Source organism: Hemiscyllium ocellatum, chromosome 43 (genome assembly GCF_020745735.1).
Source record: "Hemiscyllium ocellatum isolate sHemOce1 chromosome 43, sHemOce1.pat.X.cur, whole genome shotgun sequence".
NCBI lineage: Eukaryota > Metazoa > Chordata > Chondrichthyes > Orectolobiformes > Hemiscylliidae > Hemiscyllium > Hemiscyllium ocellatum.
Window position 1 is genome coordinate 30579488 of NC_083443.1, and position 27574 is coordinate 30607061.

General features: G+C 43.9%; 1 protein-coding gene across 1 annotated transcript in view; it reads right to left on the bottom strand.

Moving 5' to 3' along the window:
- cdh23 (cadherin-related 23) overlaps positions 1-27574 on the bottom strand; it is a 674096-nt gene that overhangs the window by 630757 nt on the left and 15765 nt on the right. Inside the window, exon 4 of the mRNA XM_060854138.1 lies at positions 26492-26584. Coding sequence (XP_060710121.1) covers positions 26492-26584 — 93 coding nt within the window. The remainder of the gene's footprint in view (positions 1-26491; positions 26585-27574) is intronic.

Genomic DNA, 27574 nt, shown 5'->3' on the forward strand with positions numbered 1-27574 from the left:
TATAAGGTTTGGCTGGACAGTTTGGACTTATTTTCTCTGGAGATTAGAAGCCCAAGGGGCATATTGGTTGAAATGTTGAAATGAGAGATGGACAAGGAAATGGTGTTTCTTCTTGTGGGTGAGTCCAGAAGTAGGGAGCTCTGTTTTAGCATCAGGACTCACCTTTTCAGACAGTAATTGTCGTTCCCTGGGTTGTTTGACTTTGGAGGAATCTGCCTTAGAAGATGTTGGAGGTGGGGCGGTCATTGAATATTTTTAAAGGTGGATTCTTGTTAGTCAGGGGGATCAAAGGTTATCAAGGGTCAATGGGAATATGAGAACACAAACAGCTCAGCTATGATCTTATTGGATGGCAGAGCAGGCTCAAGGGGCTGAATGGCCTACATTTTCTGCACGAAAACTGTTTTGGATAACAGAAGTCACGAACGTTGCTAGAGAAGGGTAACTTCTTTTTCTTTCTGAAGAAATATCTGCCTTTTGTACCTGAAGCAAATGGAGAACAATTGGGGAAAAAAAAATGGCATTTAATTAAAATCCTTTCCTCAGACTTTTTTTTTGGATCATTTTGGAAAAGATAGTATTTTTGCTGCAATCGGAAGATTGTCTGTAAGTGTGGTAATAGAGAGTGGACCGCGCAGTCTAACTTCTCAACAATAGATTTTTTAAAAAATCTATGAGGCTACAAACACCGTACAATCAATACAGCGGTGAACAAGGATATTAAATAGGAGAGGAGACTGTGAATTTGTTCATTCAAAAGGTAATTGCCTCAATTCCCCCAATTTTCAGAAACACCATCTACTTAATTACACTGCCTCTCCCTCAGTGTAGCTCTGAAAGAGTCTCAGGAGAGGTGTAAGATTTCACGAGATGTGGTGCTGAAGATGAGGAAACAACATAGCCAGCAAGAATTTACTGTCTCTCCCGGGAAGCAGAGTATGAAACACGTATGTCATGCCACATAAAAGAGATAGTGACAGGGCACACATCACTTAATCCACGAGATATAAAACAAATGCAACAAATAAAACGAAAGGATTAAAAAAAAAGATTGACAGATTTTGATGCTGCAAGGTAACCTACACCATCCAGGAACGCCTTTTCAAATGTTTTGTTTAAATTAAGTAAAAGGTTACCGATATCCCGAGATGACACAGATGTGATTTAGAGAGCTATATGTAATATTTTGTCCTTAAATCTATTTAGCTGAAAAAAATAAATTTCATCTTGTATTTAACAACCACCTTGGAAATGAAAACCACTTTCCAAAATGCACCCAATCCTCAGACACTGATTTCTATTTTTGAATTGTTTAGAAATTAAGTACAAAAAACTAACTGAAATGGAAAGAATTAGCCTGGTGAAAATACAGGAATGTGTAACATGCTGGTGATCAAATTACTCTTATTTTACCAGAGGTGTTAACGCACTTTTGATCAACTGGTTGACACAATTTGACATCGCGGCACAGCGTTCAGATATTAATATCACACCAAGCAATTTTCAAGCTTTTAAAAGATACAGTAAAACAGACATTGTAGTTAACCTTTCCCCACTGTGGAATGGCTCAGTTACAATACCCAGCTGTAAGACATACAAAGTCAGAATTAATAAAGAGAGACAGAGTGCGGCAAGGGACTGAACTGCCTTCAGCAGCATTAGCCTCAATCCTTCATTTTGCATTATCCAGGCACTGCACTTGGGACAAAAATATCATCCACAACCAAAAGTTGCATTTAGTGTCCACAGAATCAGTGGACACGGTTATTTGTCAGAAACCACATGACACCAGGGTTACAGTCCAACAGATTTATTTAAAATCACAAGCTTTTCAGGGCGCTGGCCCCTTCATCAGGTGACAAAGGAGCAATGCGCTGAAAACTTTTGATTTCAAATAAACCTGTTGGACTGTAACCTGGCATCATGTGCTTTCTGACTTTGCCTACTCTAGTCCAACATTGGCACCTTCACATTCTGAGTACTTAGAGTCATGGAGATGTACAGCATGGAAGCAGACCCTTCGGTCCAACCCGTCCATGCTGACCAGATATCCCAACCCAATCTAGTCCCACCTGCCAGCACCCCGCCCATATCCCTCCAAACCCTTCCTATTCATATACCCATCCAGGTGCCTTTTAAAGGTTGCAATTGTACCAGCCTCCACCACTTCCTCTGGCAGCTCATTCCATACCCGTACCACCCTCTGCGTGAAAAGTAGCCCCTTAGATTGCTTTTATATCTTTCCCGTCACACCCTAAATCTATGCCCTCTAGTTCTGGACTCTCCCACCCCAGGGTAAAAAGTGAGGTCTGCAGATGCTGGAGATCACAGCTGAAAATGTGTTGCTGGTTAAAGCAGCTGGTCAAGCAGCATCCAAGGAACAGGAAATTCAACGTTTCAGGCCAGAGCCCTTCATCAGGAAGGGCTTCATCTCCCACCCCAGGGAAAAGACTTTGTCTATTTACCCTATCCATGCCCCTCATGATTTTATAAACCTCTATGAGGTCATCCCTCAGCCTCTGACGCTCCAGGGAAAACAGCCCCAGCCTGTTCAGCCTCTCCCTGTAGCTCAAATCCTCCAACTCTAGCAACATCCTTGTAAATCTTTTCTGAACCCTTTCAAGTTACTCAACATCTTTCTGATAGGAAGGAGACCAGAATTGTACGCAATATTGATGTGACTGAGATCAGTCACAGTATTTCTGATCCTCTGGCGTACTTCGTGGTTCTAGCCACTGCGTTGCTAGGCAGTGTGCTCAGATACTAGCAGGTAGGGGTAAACTTGAGGCTGACATATCATTGCCGAATGAAGACAATTGCCGCTGCCTCTCAGACAGACCTCCTACCTGTGGAGTTAAATTAGTAAAGAGTTTATTCATGGGAGCTGGGCAACACTGGCTGGGCCAGCTTTTATTGCCATCCCTAATTACCCCTTGAGAAGACAGTGCTGAGCAACTTTCTTGAACCACGGCAGCCCTGAGGGTGCTGGGAAAGCCAACAACACTGTGTGGAGTTTGCACATTCTCCCTGTGTCTGCATGAGTTTCCTCCCACAGTCCAAAGATGTGCAGGTTAAGTGAATTGGCCATGCTAATTTGCCCACAGTGTTAGGTACATTTGTCAGAGGGAAATGGGGAAGAGGTCGGCGCAGCAATATTGAAGAAAGGGCAATGTAATTCCAAGTCAGGATAGTAAGTGGCAGTGGGGAAGCAGGCTGTTCAGCCCATCAAATCGACACTAGCTCACCAGACAGCATCCCACCCAGACCTCCCTCCCCTGCCACTTCCCACGGCCAATCCGTCTAAGCTGCACATCTCTGGGCCCTGGGAGGAAGCGGGAGCAGTGGCCCAAATGCACTTTTCTGGTGTACCAGCCAACGTTCATCCCACTAAATTTCCAGAAACAGATTAACTTGATCTTCATTTCATTTGCTGTTTTGCCGATTTACAAACTGGAGGCCACAATAGTGTTTCCAATTTGATGCTGATTGAAATGGGTGTGCAGGGGGATGGGGATAAAGGCAGGGATAGCACCTATGGGCCAAACAGCCTCCTCCTGCACCATAACAATTCTGTGAATCTGTCGTCTACCATTAGGGGTGGCACATGGCTCAGTGGTTAGCACTCACAGCACCAGGGACCCAGGTTCGATTCCAGCCTCGGGCGACTGTCTGTGTGGAGTTTGCACATTCTCCCCGTGTCTGCATGAGTTTCCTCCCACAGTCCAAAGATGTGCAGGTTAAGTGAATTGGCCACGCTAATTTGCCCATAGTGTTAGGTACATTTGTCAGAGGGAAATGGGTCTGGGTAGGTTACTCTTCGGAGGGTCGGTGTGGACTGGTTGAGCCGAAGGGCCTGTTTCCACGCTGTAGGGAATCTAATCTAAAGGACATGAGAAACAAGTTTGCTGTTTTTGTCTTTGATGTACAGTCTGGGAATAATCCAGGAGATGCAAAATAATGAAGCAAATAAATTCAATTTAGCAAACCACACACAATTTGAGTATTTTCAGTTGTTCAGTTGCTTTAGCCACTCTTTTCTCTTTCAGTATGTAATTTTTAAATATTTCCCCAACAATTGGTATCTGACAGTTCATTACTTAGGCAATTGCTTAGCTCCAGAACGCACCAGACAAGAACTGACAAGATGCAGTTTGTAATCAGAGGGGGAGCTGATGTCGTTTTCAAGCGCAACTCCCTTTTCATTAAATCTTTCAAATGTTACAGCCCTAACATTAGGGAGCATGGTGGCTCAGTGGTTAGCACTGCTGCCTCACAGTGCTAGGGCCCTGTGTTCGATTCCACCCTCAGATCAATGCCTGTGTGGAGTTTGCACGGTCCCCCCTGTGTCTGTGAGAGTTTCCTCCTACAGTCCAGAGATATGCAGGTCAGGTGGATTGGTCATGGGAACTGTACGGTTATAGGGTAGGGGTGGGCGGGATGATCGTCGGAGGGTCAGTGTAGACTCAGTGGGGCGAATGACCTGCTCCCACACGGTAGGGACTCCATGAAGACAAGGTCAAACAAGGTCCTCCTACAAAGATATACTAGTGTAATGCCTTCAACCGAGAAAGATCAAACTGAACACAGCCCCATGGGCCCAAAGCCTTTGTCAGAGACAGGTTTGAAGGAGTGTCATTTAAAGAAAAGGAACAGGGTTGTGAAGCAGAGAGTTGGAGGGAGCTTAGGGCAATGCAGCTGAAGACACGGACATCAAGGGTGGAACAACAATGGAAATCAGGAAACGTTACAGAGACCCAGATCAATAAAGTGCAAAGACCTTGGGGAATTATAAGGACTGGAACAGGTTACAGAGATAGGGAGGGGTGTATGGATGGGATGGGTTTACAGTGATTGTGTAGGGGACGAGGGGTTACAGATATAGGGAGGGGTCTAGGTGCTAGAAAAGGGGTGTGGGGGCAGGAGGTAGTTACACAGATGGGAGGGTTGTAGAATGTTACACAGATGGGGAGGGGGTGTAGGGGCAGGAGGGGGTTACACAGATGGGGAGGGGGTGTAGGGGCTGGAGGAGGTAAAAAGAAAAGGAAAGCTGAGGTCACAGAGGTGTTCATAAACAGATGTTCAGGCATTATTCCAGAATACTGCAGGAAACTCACAAGCATTAACATGACGATCATCACTGCTGAGTACCTCCTGGTCATTATCCATGTTTTATTCCATTACAGTCCTGGTAAAGGCACAGTTCTCAGTTCACTGATGTACAGAGCAGGAACAAAGAGCTAACAGCTTGAGGGGATATCATTCAAAATGGTTGGCAGGGTTGGGGGGCCGCGGGGCAGTGGGGCGAAGGGTACGGCTTTGAATAATTTCCTCAGACCTTGTGGGTGATCTTTCCATTACTCTTGTTGTCCAGAATGCGGTCTGTATGATTCAGATACCATCCCTTTCAGCCCCTCACTTCCTGATGTGACCTCTTCCCCTGTGACTGACTAACATTATCCTGGAATCCAGTCCTACCCCATCACCATCAACCAACCTACCACAGTCATCCTCTACCCTCACCATAACTACCAACTGGAGGCTGACTGGCAGCAGGCCAGAGGCTCTCTTACCTCTATTAACCCTCCCTTACTTCAGGATCTAATCTAAAACACCTCTTTCGAGAATGAACTCATGGTGAGGAAAGATATTCCGGCACATTCTCTCTCCCTCTGCCCTTCACAGGTGTCTGTCATTAGAATGTTCTACCCATCAGCTACTCGAGTCACAGATGCCACTAAAACAAATGATTTGATTAAGAGAGAAGCTAAAACCATTATCATCAGAACCTTAAAAAGTAAATTAAGAGAGTTATCATTATATTTTATAGAAACTGAAAGAACTGTGGATGCTGTAATTCAGAAACAAAACAGTAGTTGCTGGAAAAGCTCAGCAGGTCTGGCAGCATCTGTGAAGAAAAATCAAGAGTTAACATTTCAGAATGCTAAGGGTCACTGGAGACAAAATTAATCAGACTTCTCTTCACCGAGGCTGCCAGATCTGCTAAGCTTTTCCAGCAACTTCTGTTGTGTCTGTGTTATATTTTCTAACCTGCTCCCTCTACCTCTCAGTCACAGGTTTCAGAATTCAGGATATGTCTGTGTAACATGAGATGCACGCACAGCCCAAAGATCACGGATTCTTTACTCCATTTGCATCAGGTCATCCCAAACATAAAGGAAAATTAAGGCTAAACAAGAAGGGAACTGCACTTACACAGAACTAAGTCTGTAGTTTATATCTTTCTGAAGAAATCCTTTGGCTGTCAGAAGCTTCTCCCCCATCAAGGCTCCTAATCTCAAAGCCACCCTTTCCTTCAGCGATGGTCTGTTTGACTGTTAGAGCTGCCCTACTCGCTGTCCTTGCTCATCATCACTGCCTCCTGTTGGAGGTTCTGTTGCATGAACTCAAATTGCCTGGAGAAAAGTCATTGCTTTTCTCGCATTGTAAACGGTCTAGATTTTAATGCAGACGTTGAAGCAATGATGGAAAAAACCCTGACCTTAAAGAAAGCTGCCCGCAGAGGTCCCTATCTCGTAATTTCCCTTTTCTCACTGACAATTTAAATCTGGTGTACAGTCAAAGGGGACCTCCAGACATACAGCAGAGATGGTATCAACAGACATGGTAAATGATCAAATCACACCTTAGCATTTGCACAGAAAGTTAAACTCAACTAAAGTAAATGTTTAGACAGTGAAACAAGTGATTTTGGAGCAACAAAGGAACTAGAATAAAAAGTTAGAATTATTTTACAGAAAGTGTAAGAGTTTTTAAAAATCAGAATGGACGAAATTAACAGCTACAAATGTAACAGTTTTAAAAATTAAATCAAATCAACAAAATGAAAAAGTTGTCACATCATTCTACAAATGCAAGGGCTCCCAAACTTCCTGCCAGTTTTGGTGGAGTAACGATATATGGTAAGTTTCAGCCTGACAAAATCTGCAGTCTTCACTTTCTCTAAATACTGTAAAATCCAGGCAACATGTGATCTCATGTCTACAGGGCACCATAACAACATCTAGGAGAAAGTGAGAACCGCAGATGCTGGAGATCAAAGCTTAAAAATGTGTTGCTGGAAAAGCGCAGCAGGTCAGGCAGCATCAAAGGAGCAGGAGAATCGATGTTTCGGGGCATAAGCCCTTCTTCCTGAATCTCCTGTTCCTTTGATGCTGCCTGACCTGCTGCGCTTTTCCAGCAGCACATTTTTAAACCATAACAACATCTACCGAGTGTGTTACCCAGATTAGTCCATTGCCATTTCTCCCTAACTCCCTGCTTTGAAAACAGCGCAATGAAGTTAATCTGAATAGAATGTTTGAAATTTGTCCTCCAGCACCCCCTGGAAGAAACTTTTAAAAGCCACTAGATCAGAATTTTTCCAAAGAAACAGTAAACTGCATGGTATTGATGTATGTTGGTAAATTGGCTACACCAGAACTTGAAAGTGAGGAGTTTAAAAACACTAGAGAACACAAAGGGAAAAAATAATCAATGGATTCACTTAATAATGTTACTTTTCTCGAAGATTCATTCCCCACAAATGGATTGCACTGGCACATTCAATGCCACCTTGCTGTATGGAATGTGCAACTTCTTAAAAATTGTCCATAAAATCAATTTCAATCGCTAAGAAAAAAGAATATGTTTTTAAAGTGGCACTTTAGTTATTTACAGAGCACAAGCTGATGTCAGAAAGAGTCAACACCAGATAGTGCACAGATTAATAATAAAAAAAGAATCCTCTGTCCAGATTACTAACAGATTTAATGGATTGTCGTACGTCTGAGTACATTGGAATTCACATACAGGAATATTCCATGACTGTTCTCAAAAGCAGTCATGCAAAAAATTTCCTGAACACAGACGATAAATGTGCCAACGAGTTTGCACTGAGTCAGGTGTGTGGTACCTTGTTTGAGTAAGATGATCAATGGCTTTGCCACATTTGGATTTGGTTACTTTGCTGGGGCCTGGAGGTACACATACAAAACTCTTGCTGCCCGTGGTCCAATTCACAGCAAATACTGTTCACCCATTGCTGACCTACACTGGCTCCCAGTTCAACAGTGCCTCAACTTTACATGTCTCAGCCGGGTCTTCAAATTCCTCAGTGGCAGTGCTCCATGATCTCCTCCAGCCAACTACAAACCTCTGACATGTCTCTGTCGTCTTTAGAACCTGATCTCTTGAACATTCCCAATTTAGACTGAGCCACCACTGGTGGCTGGACTTTCAGTTGCTTAGGCCCTAAGTTCTGGAAAGGCTTCTTTTGACCACTCAAGCTCTCTCTCCTGGAGAAACAGTGATCCATTTTACATTCAAGTCTTCATTCCAGAATGCAGGGTTGGCAATGATTAGATTAGATTACTTACAGTATGGAAACAGGCCCTTTGGCCCAACAAGTCCACATTGGCCTTTCGAAGAGCAAGCCAATTTAGCATGGCCTGCACATTTTTGGACTGTGGGAGGAAACCCACACAGATATGTGGGGAGAATGTGCAAACTCCACACAGACATTTGCCTGAGGTGGGAATTGAACCCAGGTCTCTGGTGCTATGAGACAGCAGTACTAACCGCTGTGTCACCGTGCTGCCCCAATGACAGTGGTGTTGATGAAAAGCAAATGTTATGCATGTTTCTTTGTAGAAATTTTAATAAGAATGTCAACATCACAGTTGGGAAACAACACAACTATCCACAACAGTGCGAGTTAATATAAATGGGCTGTTTGCCCAAAAATATATTAAAGAGGTGGTGAGGAGTGAATTAAATGCCTCACTGTGATTTAACACTGCCTCGTGTAAAGGCAAAATTCCAATTAAGCATTCCACCTCGTAACTGCTTCCACGGCTGTGTTGTAACTTGTTAATTGAAAGGTTTTAATTTATGGATCATTTTCCTACATTGCCTCTGACAACTTGAGTACCCTGTGTTGAATGCATATCTTACCTGCTAGCCTGAAAAATTTACAGTGGTAACGTGCCTCTGATTCTGTTATTTGATGTGCTGCAACTCTGAGGTGCGAATCTTAGAAACGCAATTCACAAAAACTTGCCTTCCTATCACTAAATGGTATTAATATAAGTTGGTAATTACTGTATTGAATATAGGCGTTTGAATAATGGCTAAGTGATTCTAGGCTGGTGCTAGATTAAAAGACATTCCCCATATGGTTTTAATGTAACTATCTGGTTGTAACGGAGATACAGAGGTGTTTATTGTGGGAGATTTCATTGCTAATGTTCAGAGCCAGCAGCAAGTTTGATAGACGGTATCAAATAGTTCCTTAATGAGGCATGTTCATGGGATAAGCCGATACAGTATATCACATTAACATGGATCACCCACTATACAAAGCCAAACAATTCCTGAGTAACCTTGAGCCACAGATCTCACTGGATAATTACATTTGCTTTCCCCAACTACACAGGATAGTAGAGTATTATCAGCACAGGAATAGGCCAATCAGTCTAAAAACCAAATCATCCGCCGACATTTCTGCCAAACCAAATCATCTGCCAACATTTCCACCACCTCCAAAAAGACCCCACCACCAGGGATATATTTCCCTCCCCTCTCTTTCCGCCTTCCGCAAAGACCGTTCCCTCCGTGACTACCTGGTCAGGTCCACGCCCTCCGACAACCCACCCTCCCATCCTGGCACTTTCCTCTGCCACCGCAGGAACTGTAAAACCTGCGCCCACAGCTCCTCCCTCACCTCCATCCAAGGCCCCCAAAGGAGCCTTCCACATCCATCAAAGTTTCACCTGCACATCCACCAATATCATTTATTGTATCCGTTGCTCCCGATGCGGTCTCCTCTACATTGGGGAGACTGGACGCTTTAGGGAACATCTCCGGGACACCCGCACCAATCAACCACACTGCCCCGTGGCCCAACATTTCAACTCCCCCTCCCACTCTGCCGAGGACATGGAAGTCCTGGGCCTCCTTCACCGCCGCTCCCTCATCACCCGACGCCTGGAGAAAGAACACCTCATCTTCCACTTCGGAACACTTCAACCCCAGGGTATCAATGTGGTCTTCACCAGTTTCCTCATTTCCCCTCCCCCCAACTTACCGCACTTCCAACCTTTGAGCTCAGCACTGTCCCCATGACCTGTCCTACCTGCCTAGCTCCCTTCCCACCTATTTCGCTCCGCCCTCTCCTCTGACCTATCACCTCCATCCCCACCCCCATTCACCTATTGTACTTTTTGCTACCTTCTTCCCAACCCCACCACCCTCTAATTTATCTCTCCACTCTGCAGGCACCCTGCTTCTATTCCTGATGAAGAGCTTTTGCCCGAAATGTTGATTTTCCTGCTCCTCGGATGCTGCCTGACCTGATGTGCTCTTCCAGCACACCACTCTGATCTAAACTCCTGGTTCAGCAGCACTGACTGGAAGGACGCATCAGAGGACTAAAAGGTTAATACTGGCAATATTCAATACTACTGTAGGTGCAAGAAACTGACTAATTGAATGCGATCCTAATTTCAAACCTATACCTCAGGACACCCAATTTGTAGATCATCTGGACACTATCTGCTTTTAACCCTATGTATGAGAGTTAGATCAAATTCTTGGCACAAAGCTGTAGGCTCGATGTCACACATTAATTATTTTCTCAAGGGTTCAATTAATAAAATCACTCTTCTTTAATCAAGAAGGCTGTGCAATTCGATCTTAAAGCTTGCAGCTAAAAGATTAAACAGCAGATATAGCGTCATGCGAAAAAAACAAACGCTTGTTGCAGTAGCTGAGGAAGCTGAGAACGAGAAAGCCAATTCATGCTTCTCATCTGGTCAGAAAAGAAGTACATTTCGTATGGCCTTTTTGGAGGGGCTCTTGTGGCTCATTGGTAGTGTCCCTCACTCTAGACCTGGAGGCCTGGTTCAAATCCCAGTGCTCCAGAGCTGTGGGATAATACCTCTGAACAGGCTGTTGTGAAATAAGATCTTTTTGGGAGATTAGATTAGATTTCCTACAGGCCCTTCAGCCCAACTAGTCCACACTGACCCTCCAAAGAGTAACCCACCCAGACCCATTACCCACTGACTCATGCACCGAGCACTATGGGCAATTTAGCACAGCCAATTCACCTAACCTGCACATCTTTGGATTGTGGGAGGAAACTGCAGCACCCGGAGAAAACCCACGCAGACATAGGGAGAATGTGCAAACTCCACACAGACAGTCACCCAAGCCTGGAATCAAACCTGGGTTCCTGGTGCTGAGAGGCAACAGTGCTAACCACTGAGCCACCGTGCCGTGAGATTCTTAATGATGGAATTTGAATAGCAACAAAACAGTGCTGAATAATCAGATTGATGGTAACACGAGCACAAAATAATCAAACTCAAAGGCAAAATGAGAGCCGAGGGAAAGAGAATGGTCACATTCGATATAGTAGATCTTAGCTATGAAAATTCTTTTCGCTACAATGGAATGGAATCAAATTGTCATGACGGTCTATACCTCATAATGAGATTTCTGAAGTAAAGCTTCAAACACCAGGCCTCATCAAGAATTTAGAACCATCAACATGAATAGGGATTTGAAGGAGAGTTAAACCTGCACTCAGAGATAACTCGGTGTCACGTGGGACTTGTGCTCAGCAGGAGTGATCTTCTGTGGAGATCCAACATGTAGTATGAAACATTTATCAAAGACAGCAAAACCAAATTAGAAGATACATGAAGATGTATGTTATTGTGATGCAAATATTTCAAGCTGTGACAATGTTCACTTCAGAAGTTAATCAACCATGACTGAACCCCAGTGATCGCAGGTTCTCGTCAAAGGTCGGTCTTGATTATAAGTTGAGAAAGAGCTGAAAATGTGTTGCTGGTGAAAGCGCAGCAGGTCAGGCAGCATCCAAGGAACAGGAAATTCGACGTTTCGGGCATAAGCCCTTCATCAAGAATGAGGAAATTCCTGATGAAGGGCTTATGCCCAAAACATCGAATTTCCTGTTCCTTGGATGCTGCCTGACCTGCTGCGCTTTTCCAGCAACACATTTTCAGCTCTGATCTCCAGCATCTGCAGACCTCACTATTTACTATAAGTTGAGAAAGACAGATCGAGGAAAGTCCCATTCTAGTTTCCAGCAATGTTTATGTTAGTTAACCTTCAAAATGCTGAGTTTTGTAACTTAAGAATGGAATCATTCTTCTCATGAAAATCAACAGCGTTGCTGTTCTTAAATTCAATAATGGGGTGTTTCCAAAATACTCAAGTTCGGCATTTCACCCACTTCCTAATGATTTTTAAAATCTCAAGGTATGACTAACTTTTGTCAACTTTCTCAGTGATAAATTCTCTATCCACATGTAACAGTATGGTCTGGCAGTGTCACCTGTCCTGCTGATCTTTCTCTCCCTCATACTGGGAGCACTACAGCCCCAGCACTGGAAGAATAATGCATCAACACTGTGACAGGTTTACATATGACCTTACTGTTGTAAATGTGAGGCATAGTTATAAATGAGAAATCTAAGGACACATCCATTACACCTCTATATCCTGCTCCAATTATTTCTTAGTCTCTGACTTTACATCACTCGAAGTCTTCACACAATGGGAAACCGAGTGACGACAAAACAATAGTTGAGCTGAGAAAAAATGGCATATCACAACATCAACTTCTCCATCTTGCCCATCATTTGTTACAAACTCTGTATAACCATCACATCCTTCCCAGTTGACCCAAAACTCTGCTTCATCCTCACTGGCAGCCACTTCCAAACCAACTCCACTTAACACAAGGTGCTTATTGCCTTCAGTTTTGGCCAACTCTTTCTAAAACCCTATCTAGTTACTTCTACCAGATGTCATGCCTTCGGATAAATATTCAGGAAATTCTCCAGCACTCTCCCATGTATGGTGCTGATCCCTAATTTTCTGTCTGGGCATTTTCTCCACTTTTAGATATTGGGATCCAACTAATTCTCTTCCGGTACAGTGCTCACTTAAATAACATCAAAATTATTAACCTCATCTTGTCTTGAGTCTTACTTATAGATTTGTTGAGATTGGTAAAAGCCTAAAGTATAAATCCCAGAGTCTAGGGGAAAAATGGACAGTCAATGGTGGCAGGGTGTGGGGACACAAAGTTATAAAGAGATTGATCTGCAAAATGTCCTGAAGCAAACAAAATGGTGTGGTCAGCTTAGTCAGTCTAATGGACAATCCCTCTTCAATAGCTCCTTGTAGGAGGTCATTGCGCACTTTAAGAGATTATAAGCGAGGGATTAAAACACAGAAGGTGTCCGTGAGTGAAAAAGCTTCCTTTGAACGGCAGTCAAAATACCTCAGCTGTTGCCCTTTGGAAAACCGTTTCTGTGGAATTATGAGAGCGAAAAGCAATTGAACCTCCAGTGTGGAATTATGTTACTGATCCAGAGTGAATACTAATGTTAAGACACACTCTTCAAAATTGAAGTTGAAATAAAGACAGTTAAACATGCTCCATGTTAAGTTATTAAAATACAGACAAGCAAAATTGGCTGTTCCAAATTCAAATTTGCTCAGCAAGTGTGAGTTTAATTAAAACACTTTTGCTGCATGCATTCCCTGACATGTGGTAATGAATTAGCTTCATCAGCAAACCTAACCTCTGCTCCTTCATATAATACAAAGAAAACTTTGATGTTTCAGTGATGGATTTGTTACAAATTAGCCACAACACTTCCGCTCACAAATGAGCAGTATAGATACAAAATTTCAAACCCGGACAGCCAAAACCAGACATTTTTACAAGGACCACACATAAATTTTAGTTCTAGCGCAGAATCAGACCTTTTAGTCCGACTTGTCTGTGCTGACCAGACATCCCAATCGGACCGAGTTCCAAATTCTTATTAAAAGGAACAAAATTCCTCACCAGCTTCCAGCTGGTCTTCCAGAAAACCAGGATACGATTGGGTGCAGTCCACTATTGTATCTCAGACTGCTTGGACTCGCCAGAAAAAACAAAAATTCCAATCTCAAACTGACCAATATCTTAAACTCCTCGGTGAGATTAATCCTTTTCCTGAAACCTCAACATGTTCCACCACCCCAATTTAAGACTGTCTCAGAGGTCCTGGGATACTAAGACAGCTTCTAGGATTATCATCTTTTAATTTGTGCCAAACTGGGCCTGAAACCAACGGCCCTTTGTAAAGCCAGTCCCAATTAAAATAAATATCTTGTATTACAAACAGATAGTTAATAATACATTTTGCACTGCTACAGTTTAAAGGAAAAGGTGCTGAGCTGCTTTTACTGAAATTGCACATGGGAGAAAGCACTGCCGTTCTGCCAACATAATGTTTGAGTAAAATTAGCAACAAGACCCTCACTGGAAACTCAGGCAATGTTATTGACTTAAAATCAAAGGTACCAGCACATCAGAGCTGAAAATGTGTTGCTGGAAAAGCGCAGCAGGTCAGGCAGCATCCAAGGAACAGGAGAATCGACGTTTCGGGCTTAAGCCCTTCTTCAGGAATTCTGCCTCCTACCAGCACATCACACCTGATCTGAAAACCAGCAAAGTCTTCATCTCAGAGTTGCCAGATTGGAGAGTGTGTTACTATTTTATTTGAATTAGTAGAACAGTTAAATCCATAAAATACTCTTCACAGTATTAAATGCAAGCAACAGCAAACACGTGCAATCATCCAGTTCCATTAATGAAGTAAACCTTTGCAGTAATTTAACAAGAGCATTACTGAACACAACTTTACACAGTCCAAGCATTGCTTGTAACATATAGGATCCATAAGGGGATTGACAGGGTCAATGCTGAGAAGAGGCTGCCCCCATGGGGGAGGCTAGGACCAGAGGGCACAGTCTCAGAATTAAAGGGACACCAATTTCAGATTGAGGTGAGGAGGAATTTCTTCTCTCAGAAGGTAGAGTGTTTTTGGAACTCCTTGCCACTGAGAATGGTGGGGGCAGAGTTCTTGTGTTTATTTAAGTAGTAAGAGAATCAAGGTTTACAGAGGAAGGGCAGGACGGTGGGCATGAGGAATGTCAGGTCCGCTCTCATCCCACCGAATGGTAGGGCAGACTTGAGGGGCCAAATGACCTATTCTTGTTCCCATTTCTTATGGAGATATTTTGGCATACAACCAACAGCTTGGAGAGAGAGGAATATCCAAGATAAAGGGAAAAGGGGAGGTGGGAGTCAGCGAGGTTTACAGAGGGAATTCTAGAGTTTATAAGCCCATGCAGCTGAGAGAACATTGATGTTCCTTCTGTGCTGCGCACAGTCGCTTTGAGGGTTAACACTTGGCAAGGTGCATCAATGTCAGTCCCAGTGTTGCAGAAACAGCAGCAAAATTAGATATAATGTTGCACACCATCAATGGTGAGACAAAAAACAACTTGTAAATCTGGGGAACTCTCCACATTCCCACATTGGAATGTTTGATCTGGAATTCTCTCATGTGGCCTCAGGGCACGTTGGCACAGGTCGTGGCCAGCAGAACTGTCACATTCTCAACATGACTCTCAATGACATTCCGAGATGCAGGACTACATCCCAAGGGATTTAGGAAAGCCAGAGACAGCCACCAGAGACACTATGGAGAAGGGTCACAGTCTAAGACCTTTCAGCCAACACACACTGAGGGGTTGCAAACGATAGAATGTCCTCGAGCTGCATCCCTTCTGAAACTTGGACAATAAAGAGGAACATGAGCATTGAAAATACACTGAAGCACCGCAGAGGGAAACATGGGATACAGAGAAACATTTATCTTGCACGTTCAGTCACCTCCAATTTGAAATGTTCTGTCCTTGGGCTGTATATCCAACCTGGAATGTATGTTGCAAATAGTAAGACCATTGCGATCACCACTGTGTGCAACATGTGACATACAGACAAGTTGAAATCCTATTGAAAATAGGGGCTGCTAGAAACTTCATGGCTTTACCATTTGAGGTATCCATGAGACTCTTGATATCAAAATTCATTGATACACACGTTCCAAATGAAGCAACATTTGACAAGATTCCAACAGTCCCAGCCTAGCAAACACTGCAGTGATCAAAGCCTTTTCCTCGACTTGAAAAGTTATCTTGCAGGATTGTGGATATCGCTAGCCCATCTCTAGCTGCTCTTCCAGGTTGTGTAGGTAGATTATTCCCTTGAAATATTGTGGTTTGTAGGACAAAAATAATCTTTGTCAAGGCTGGTAGGGAGATAAGCAGGAGGCTGGTAGAACACAGCAAGCCAGGCAGTATCAGGAGGTGGATACCTGGAGAAGGGTTACACCTGAAACGTTGACTTCTCCACCTCTGATGCTGCCTGGCCTGCTGTGTTCTTCCAGCCTCTTGCTTGTCTACCTTGGTCTCCAGCATCTGCAAGTTTTTTCCTCTATAACTAAGGCTTTTAGGGAGAGCATCCTTTCTGACCCAGTGACAAAGGTTTATAGAAAGCTTCTTAATCTTTCCCAATGCATTCAGCTCACTTTAGTCATCAAGTTGAGCTTCATTGTATAAACCCACCGGGTGTGGGAATTCGACACATTCTATTCCTTCACTGTCAAAATCTTCTCATTTGATGACATTGCTGCTTTATTGCACAGAGTGGAAACTGAAGGTCAGCTGAATATATATTTATACCTCTATATCAGTCCTTAACTAATGTGTAACACAGACTGCAGGGCACCCTGACAGACAGAATACATTCTGAAAATTGGAAAGTCATAAAACTCTATTACCAGACTCAAATATCAGTCAGAGGACAGTGATTAGCATAAAATGAATACATGCAAATTTAATGAGGTTTGTCACATCTAACTTCATGAATTAGCTTCAGCTGTGTCAATACTCAATGGTCCTTTAAAAACGACAAAAGAATCATTATGTTTTCTCAGGAAAATTTTACGGAATTGGTAAAGTCATTTTCATGATAAATTTATGAACATGTGCCTTTATTTCATTTGACAAACCAAGCTATAAAATAATTTGGGGATCATAAATAATTTACATTCATACACACCATCCGAGCTGATGATCTAAGTATTTGGACTTAATTGCTTTGATCCCCAATTTATAACTGCCAGCTTGTCACACTGGGAAAAACAGAGGCTCTCTCTGCAGTTTCCTGTCCCTTCACGTCAGCTCTTACATGGTTTTGAGTCTCCAGCAGCCGTGGAATGAGTCTGAGGTGAAGATACTGATGCATTTTGCAAGTAGGAAGGTTCCCAACCAGATATGGCACTGATAACCTGCTGATCAATGTGGAGAGAGACGCTGGATGAGCAGGGATGCTGTCTGTTACACAATGGTTGCTTGTGCGTTCAGAGGCTGAAACTAACTTTCCCATCAGGTTGGTAAAACTGCGATAATAAAGCATTGAGATTGGAAAAGTGTGGAGCATGACCTTAGGAAGAGGGATTGGTCACAGCGAATGATTTTACAAATCATGGGTTTTAATCTGAAATCCATGCAAGAGAAACAGACTTTCCAAAATTAATCTGCAATAAATAGACATTTGTGTGGATTATATTTAACAGCAGCTCACCATAAAATGCCAGATTTCAGTCTGGCTTGTTTCCTCGTCATTTCCAGCTGTTAGGAAAGCAATGCTCTGGCCATTTAGACCTCCCACACTCCCTCTTCCCCCAGTCTCAGCATCATCTCACATCCAGGATTGGGAAACAGACCATCTTCCTTTGCCAGTGCCAAGGCTGTGAGCACAGCCACTACCAATACAAGGGGGCAATAACTGCCCCAATACACACGTTTACACACTCAACCCCACAGCACCACACCCACACACACACACCCACACACACACATACACACTCAACCCCACTGCACCACACACACACACACACACACACACGTGTACACACTCAGCCCCACTGCACCACACACACACACACACACACACACACACACACACACGCGTGTACACACTCAGCCCCACTGCACCACACACACACGTATACACAATCAGCCCCAGGGCACCGCCCCACACACACACTTGGACACACTTAACCCCACTGCCCAACACACACGTGTATACACTGAACTCCACTGCCCCAACACACACATGTATACACTGAACTCCACTGCCCCCCCCCACACACGTGTACACACTCAACCCCACTGCCCCCTACACACACGTGTACACACTCAACCCCACTGCCCCCATAAACACTTGTACACACTCAATCCCACTGCCCCAACACACACACGTACACACTCAATCCCACTGCCCCCCATAAACACTTGTACACACTCAATCCCACTGCCCCCCATAAACACGTGTATACACTCAACCCCACTCCCCCAACACACACGTGTACACACTCAATCCCACTGCCCCCCATAAACACTTGTACACACTCAATTCCACTGCCCCCCATAAACACGTGTATTCACTCAACCCCACTCCCCCAACACACACGTGTACACACTCAACCCTACTGCCCCCCACACACGTACACACTCACCCCCACTGCTCTCCACATACGTGTACACACTCAACCCCACTGCTCCAACACACACGTGTACACACTCAACCCCATTGGCCCACACACACGTGTGCTCACTCAACCCCACTGTCTCAATACACACACGTAACACACTCAACCCCACTGTCCCAATACATACATGCACACACTCAACTCCACTGCCCCAATACACACATGCACACACTCAACCCCACTGCCCCATTACACACATGCACACACTCAACTCCACTGCCTCAATACACACTTGTACACATTCAGCCCCACTGCGCCACACACACAAGTACACACTCAACCCCACTGCCAACACATGTGTACACACTCAACCCCACTGCCCCACACAGTGTACACACTCAACCCCACTGCCCCACAGACACTTGTGTTCGTATTCAGCCCCACTGCCACACACACGTGTACACACTCAACCCCACTGCCGCACACACACACGTGTACACACTCAGCCCCACTGCCGCGCACACACACGTGTACACACTCAGCCCCACTGCCCAACACACACACTCAACTCCAATGCACAACACATACAGGCACACACAGATTCTTGAGGCAAATGACATTGCCACTAACTCTGAGCCAGGAAGCCTGTGTTCATGTCCCATCTGTTCCAGAGGTGTGTAATGACATCTCTGAACAGCTTTAATAGAAAACACTTCTGCACATATATACACAGCCAATCCTAAATCCCAACAGGGAAGCAAAGGCCTAGTGGTCTTATTGCAAGACTGGCAATCCAAAGACCAAGTAATGTTCTGTTGACATGAGGTCAGTCTGGTGAAGACCATGACATGAAACCATTGTCTGCTGTCGGAAAAATCATCTGGTTTGCTCATGTCCTTCAGGGAAGGAAACTGTCTGCCTTACCCAGTCTGGTTTATATGTGACTCCAAACCCACAGCAAAATGGTTGACTCAACTCCCTGAAATAACTCCACAGTGGCTGGTATCCTGTCACCAAGTCACCCTTTATTCCCCCCATGAAGTTGTCCTTGATCTGGTAAAGTCTCATCAGAGTTAATTCCCAGAGTGCCTGGTGTCTGACACTCCTGTTCTTATCTGTCAGCCAGGGCTCCCTGATTGGACCAGGTTAACTGCCCCAGTCAGGGAACTCCTATTCTATGAGGTCCACCTGGCTGACCTCATTACAATCACTGCATTGCCCTCTGGGCAATAAATGCTAACCCAGTCAGTGACACCACATCCTGTGAATGAATGCATAAAAAAAAACACTTGCACACACTCAATCCAAAAGTCCAAACATAAGAACTCGCGCACACCTAACATTAATACCCCGATCGAGTCAGATGACACCTGGTCATCTTCCCTGATCTGACAAACTCTAATCAGTGAAGAGCCTTCTCCTCAAATGTGGATCTTGGTCGTTGGTGATTGGTGAGTTGCACAATGAATTGGAACATTATTCAAAGCCAGTTTAAATAGTGTGTGGGAGTAAGAAATCACATCCTTTATTGAACCAAAAATAATCCATTGAGCAAAAGTAGCCTATTGGTTCCTTCAGCCAGTTCCGCCATTCAATAAGATCACAGTTAATCTGTTTTGTGTTTCAACTTGCCCACTCCCACCTCCTCCTGATAGCCTTGCATTCTCCTGCCTTACCATCTCTGCCTTCAAAGTAGTCAACGACTCCCACTGCTTCTGAGGCAGAGGTTCCAAAGTCTCAGCAAAAAAACAAAATTCACTCATCCCTGTCCGAAAAGAGTGAGGTCCAATTGTAAACAGAGAGCCCCTAGTTTAATCTGGTGTAATGTATTTATGTCATGTGTATGTCGCAACAAAATCCAGTGAACTGTGCTGCTGAAACCCAGCGCCATCTTAAAACACAGAAAAATAAACCAAAACATGGAATATAAAGGCAGAATAATAAAGTAGTAAAGACCTAGTGTCCAACGTGACAGTCCTTCGTGTTAAGAGCTCAGTCACAGCCACTGGAACAATAGTTGCTCACTCTTCAGCACAACGTACCTCCATAGACATTCTCACCACTCTGAGTCCTCACTGGACCTCACCAATTTGGATGCCATCAATGCTGCCAGCTACCACACAGGCCCACACTCTACACCGCCATGAGTCCTCTTTGGGCCCACTTTGCCAGTGCAGCCGCTGCCAATGCCGCCAGCTCTCCTGCTGCACCCAAACTTACCAACACCTTGAGCCATACACCTTGAGCTGGACACAGACGCTGCCAGGAACCCAGCATCCAGCTCCGTCACAGCCGTCACCAGGCTGTGCTGGGCTGGACTCACTCGAGTCCACAACAGGCTAGCCTCACTGTCTCCGGTACCATCTTCACAACAGGGCTCTTCAACAAGAGGTAAGTAAAATAAAAGAGAAGAAAGAATTAACAAGAAATGGGGGGAGACAGAAAAGGAAACGAAAAGAGAAGTGGATCAGCCCCAGGGCTCTGAAGGCCTACTGTACCGCTATCTTACTGGAAGCTCTGTTCTGGACTGACCCCCCCAAGAGGAACCATCCTTTCCACATCCATCTTGTCAAAACCTTTCAGGGTCTCAAAAACTTCAATCAGATCACTCCTCACGCTTCTAAACTCCAATATAATAAAGCCCAGACTATCCAACCTTTCCTCAGAAGACAAACCCCTCATTCCAGGTGTCGATCTAGTACACTTCCTCATGACCCACCTCCAGTGCTTTAACATCCTTCATTAGATGAGAGAACTGCACACAGCATTCATGAGGTGGTTTTACAATGTACTCTATAATTGAGGTATAACATTCATTATTTTTACATTCAATTCCTCTTGCAATAATCCCAATCACCTTCTTGAAGTGTTGTGTATAAATATCAACCTCTGTGTTTTTAAATTAGATTACTTACAGTGTGGAAACAGGCCCTTCGGCCCAACAAGTCCACACCGACCTGCCGAAGCGCGACCCGCCCAGACCTCTAACCTAACACTACAGGCAATTTAGCATGGCCAATTCACCTGACCTGCACATCTTTGTGACTGCGGGAGGAAACCAGAGCAAACCCACACAGACCCGGGGAGAACATGGAAACTCCACACAGTCAGTCGTCTGAGGCGGCAATCGAACCCGGGTCTCTGGCGCTGTGAGGCAGCAGTGCTAACCACTGTGCCACCCACGCTGACTCACGGTCTATGTGACTCATGTCCCTCTGCATCTCAGAATCCCACAGTCATTCTCCATTTCTGTGACACTCTGATTTTTTTTATTGTTCCACATAAGAGATGGAGAAATGTAGAGGCAGAAATCCAGAACCTAGGGCTCAGCAAGTGCTAATGGAGACATGAAAAAACTCAGAAGTATCTGAGTGCAGAGATCTCAGAGGGTTGTGGGGCATGAAGGCATGGCAGATAGGGATCACGCAGGACAACAATTTACAAACATGATCCTAACATTTGCTTCATATGCCCATTGAAAAATAACGGCTGTGAAAAACTTGCAAGATATGTCGATGAGAAGTTAATGTCACTGCACTCTGAACATTTCCAGCTGGAGAATGTAACAACCATTGTAAATGAAATAAATCAGAGACCAATTCAAGTGCTTCTCACACATTCACCTTCTTGGAAACGAATGGCGCAGTGGTTAACACTGCCTCCTCATAGCACTAGGACCCGGGTTCGATTCCAGCCTCGGGTGACTGACTGTGCGGAGTTTGCACATTCTCCCTGTGTCTGCGTAGGTTTCCTCCAGGTATTCTGGCTTCCTCCCGCAGTCCAAAGATGTGCAGGTCAAGTGGATTGGCCAGGGTAAATTGCCCATAGTGTCCAGGGGTGTGTAGATTAGATGAAATTGTCATGGGAATTGCAGGATTATAGGGAATAAGGTTAAGGGGGCAGAGGTCTGATGAGACGCTCTTTGGAAGGTCTGTGTGGACTTGATGGGCCGAATGATCTGCTTCCACACTGTAGAAATTCAATGATAATCACAGCCACCATTTGGAGCACAGTAAGTTACGACAAAAGGTGGACAGATTTTTTTTTTTTAGTTCATACACTCTTGACAGATGGAAGAATGCGGAGTCAGGACACTAGAGAACTCCTTGAATATTTGAACACGGTATGGCAGGGTTGTTAAAACCCATGTGAGCCACCAACACTTCCCCAACAATGCAGGACTCCCTCCGAACTGTACTGTTGGTCAAAACTGTTCATAAATTCAAGAAGGGCTTGATTCCACATTGTTTCAAATCCCAAAGTAACAGCTGTATCAATTAATCACACTGCAAAATATAGTTATTTTGGATTTTATTATGAATGAAGTGTTTAAAATGTTAAGAATTGAAACTGTTCTCCAGATTAAATTTATTACAAATTGCTTCATTTTGTTCTGTAAACCTCAGCTTCTGGTAATGATTTTGATGAAATTCTAATGGATTGGAAAATCTATTGCAGCAGTCTCCCCAGGAAGGAAAACGTAGACATGTAATGTGATTTTTTTTTCCGCATTGATTGCTGAGCCATTTTGGTAACATATGTAAAGTCACCGACTATGAAAATGGATCAATTCCAAACACTAAAGATATTACCATAAATCTTTGACGGGGTGGGTCAGGAAGCACAGGACTTCAGAAGATGATCTGAAATAAATTAAGAAAGTATGGGAGCATTCCTCCAGAAATTCCTGTTTTCACTTCATGCATAAGGACATTTTGTGGATCTCTAGAAACAGAAGCTGCTGTCACATTAACGGTGATCAGTGTGTCCTGACCAGAATTGCAGCCAGGTGTTTGTACCAAAGAGCGTGGTGACCAGATACTGCTTTAACCAGCTCCTGAGAGCAAGCACGAGAGCGAGCAAGAGAGTACAGGGACGAGAGAGAGAGAGAGAGAGAGAGAACATTCTCCAAGGCACTGGGTACTCACACCCACTTATCTGCTCACAAGGATCACGCGTCAGTTAAACTCCTTGAGTTTTTGTTTGCATCATTTAGGATATCACTCCATATCACCAATTAGATTTCCACTTTCAGGGCATCTGTCATTCTTTGTCAGTTTATAGGAGGGTCCTCTTTGGCTCACACTCAATTTTTTATTCATGAGACACATTCTGACTGAATCAATGGCCAACTATTAATACAAATTAACATTTTGTACACCCGCTAAATTTGAGCTGACTTTCAGTGAACGATTTTATTGTTGCATGTTTGCTTTTAGCGATTTGTTACTTTGCTCCTGAATAATTTACAATCCCATGAGATTTTACAAACATTGCTACTTTCATTTCTGAACTGAAATCTAACATCGCCCATACAACCTTGTTGACAATGTGTGCCTCTGGACACAATCCAGGAAATTGATTTCTGAACACTTAATAAGAGCAGTCAACACCAAATCGCTCCATAAACACTCATTCCCAATCACCTGAATGAGTGCAGCTCCCACAACTGTCAAGGATATTCACTCTTTCCAGTGTAAAGTAGCCCACTTTGCTATCCACCACCTTGGAAAATTCCCCATTCACCACCTTAAACATTCACTCCCGTCACCAGTGGTAGCTGTGCTTATACCGTCCCTCACATACACAGCTCTAACATGCTAATGCTCTCTCAGCAGAAACCCCTGACCTTAACTACATGGAAGGATATTGGTGGCCAGGTACAGGGGAAGATCACCACTTGCAAGTTCCCCTCCAAGTCAATCACTGTCCTGACTTGGAAATATATCCAAGTTCTTGCAGTGCCACTGGGTCAAAGTCCTGCAAGTCCTGCCCTAATGGCCTTGTGAGTCACCCTACACCAGATGGATTGCATGGGTTCAAGACATGGACTCACAATCAATTTTGACGTCCATTGAGGTCCATTTTGCCCAACCAGTCTGCACATGCTTTGCAAGGATTGGACAGTAAATAATTGCAGATTCAAAAGAAAACCTTACAACGTTCCTCACCTTGGCAACACCAAAGAATCTTTTCTTTTCGTATGTAAAATGGATGTTAGAAATTGCCTCCATTGGAGAGGTTTTTATTCATTATTTGGAAGTGGAGCATCGTGTGGGCAGAGGAACATGCAAGAGAGACAGTTCTGTCTGCTCATTACCAAATATAGCAGTGCCCGTAAAGTGCGCCAATATTTTGAAAACTTTAAATAATAAACTGTTCATGCTTCAACACCTTAAATTCTGAAGTAAACATTAATACCAGTTTGGTTTCTGACATAATCTGAGTGTTCACTTACAACAATCAACATTAACATAGAAACATAGAAAATCAGAGCAGGAGTAGGCCATTCGGCCCTTTGAGCCTGCACCACCATTCAGTATGATCATGGCTGACCATACAATCTCAGGGTCCCATTCCCACCCTCCCCCCGCGCCCCTCGGCCCCTCCATCCCCAAGGGCAATGTCCAGCTTCCTCTTGAATATGTTGAATGAACTGGCTCCAACAGATTCCTGTGGGAGAGAATTCCACAGGTTCACAACTCTCTGTGAGGAAGAAATTCTTCCTCATCTCAGTCCCGAATGGCTTACCCCTTATTCTTAGACTTTGACCCCTAGTTCTGGACTTCCACAACATAAAGAACATTCTTCTCCTATCCAGCCTGTCCAGTCCCATCAGGGTTTTACATTTTTATGAGATCTTCCCCTCCTTTTTTCTTTCAAATTCTAGTGAGTACAAGCCCGCTCGATCCAGTCTTTCCTCATGTGTGGGCCCTGCCATCCCGGGAATTAGGGTGGCGAACCTTTCCTGGGCTCCCCTCAACACTGAGAATGTCCTTCCTCAGGCTAGGAGACCAGAACTGTACGTGGTACTCAAGGTGTGGCCTCAACGAGGCCTTGCAAGCAAGGAACTTTGAATAAAAGAAACCACTTACAGCAGAGTTCCCAGAATAAATGGGCCAGAGGGAAGGCCAAAAGGCTTGGTGAAAAAAAAAACTGAGCTTCATAAAGAGATTGGAGAAAGGCAGGCAGGAGAGAGACGGCGGTCCCAATGGGAGGGGAGACGGAGGGTGAATTCCGGAATTTACAGTCTAGGAAGCTGAAGGCACAAAGAGTGAAGTGATTAAAATCAGGGTATGCATGAGGCCCAAGCTACAAAATGCAGAGATTGTTTTTGGAGGGTTGAAAGGGCGGAGGTGGTTGTAGGACTGGGAGGTGCAAAGCCAGGGAAAGATTTGAACACAAAAGATCAATATTTTAGAATCAGAATCCAGGACAAATAGAGGCAAACTTGCATCTGTAAAATTAACCAAAGCTCCCTCACTGTGGAGGGACCCTTACTCAGGATGCTGTCCAGTGCCCACCAACATTGCAGTAACCTCCAATGGGCAATGCACATAGCAATAACAATGACCTTGTAAGAAAGTATATATTATTCACATCCCTCAAATGTCTCCAATGAGTAGTCACAGAATTTATCTCATGACAGATGCTATTTGGGTAAACATCATTCCCATTTCTTCCACTGCAAGCTCCAGGGAACAGCAGTGGCATAAAATCATCTGATCCATTGTCACTGATGTTCACCGAAGAAAAGTCTTCTGCAAATAACGTCACACAATCATTAATTTCCATTTGGCCCAGTGGAAATTTGATCAAATGGACAGCATTATCCAGCAGGTGTAACACTCTGTCACAGAGCCGGATTTGATACGTGTTCACGTTTGACTGATGTGGAGGTGCTGGTGTTGGACTGGGGTAGACAAGGTCAGAAGTCATACAGTGCCAGGTTATAGTCCAACAGGTTTATTTGAAATCACAAGCTTTCGGAGCGCTGCTCCTTTGACAGGTGAAGTGCTGTAACCTAGCATTGTGTAACTTCTAAGCAGGTTTGACTGGGCCAAGGGGAGGCTTAAATCAGACTAATGCTCCCTAACTAGCGAGTAAGATTGTGTCACGTGACCAGTTGTTGGGTTAATGCAGAATTCAAATGAATCAAGGCAGCACAATCTATGACCTACAGAAATTCACCAATCGCAAAGATGCTTGGCAAAATACAAAGGACGGAGCTCTGATTGGCTTTAATGCAATACTCCTCCTCGGGGTTTATCACTTACCTCTGGGATACGGACACTGTACGGTTGATTGTGGAAGACGGGTGGGTTGTCATTCACATCGCCAACCTGAATATTGACAATGCCTTTAATCACCTGTAAACGATGAGTCAAAACAATGTTGAGATATTGGACAACATTTCACTTAATTATAAATGAATCAAATGAACATTGGACATTGATGGATTCCTCCACCTGACAAAAACATAGCATCACTTTTTGGCACGCACCTAATAGCTTTTGCATCCATTAAGTTGTCATTTGAGACTCATACTCTCTCCCATTTCCACCAAAAATAGAAAAGCATTGTGCAATGAACTTATCAATATACATTATGCTAAGTGTGAAACAGCTTGATTAATTCATGCAGATCACTCACTGTGAAGCCAGTTATGATCTTGTATACCTAATCAGTACAAGGAACCACAATCAGCGACATCATATTTCGGGAACACTGATGAATACAACTTCATTTCATTATTTCATTATAATATTTAAACCTGCACTGAGCAGATCCTGGCTTCAGCTGGTTTTTATTCAAAATATTCCAGCATAGCAAACAATCCCCTTCAATATTTAAACCCCATCAATATTTAAACAGCCCCATATCACCTGTACTCATTATAAACGCGGGTTTGTTGTTTTAAAGCCAAGATTCCATACACTGTTACCAAGTTAAAAGAAACAAAAAAACAAGTGTGAGCATATTTATTGACTGTTATTTGGCACAAAAATTGCTATCATGTTTGCGAAAGCAAGCACATCTTTTCTGGAAGCAGTCCTGTTTGAACGTTCAGTTAGGAGGATTATGTTTAAGCTTATAAGAAGTCTATCCTCCAAATCTTACATCAATTGCACATTAGCGGCACTGACATTAATTGTCTCCTCCTGTGTTGTCTCATCGTATAATTCATAGTGACAACCAGGAGAAGGAATAAACGTGAAGGGAAATTCTCTGGGATAAGTTTACATAATGATATCAAGACCAGATGAAAATTCAAATTGAAGAGAAGCAGCTCCATGAATCTCACTCCCATCTCATGTCACTGGCCTATACTTGCAAGGATACTGCCAGGGTTGGAGGGT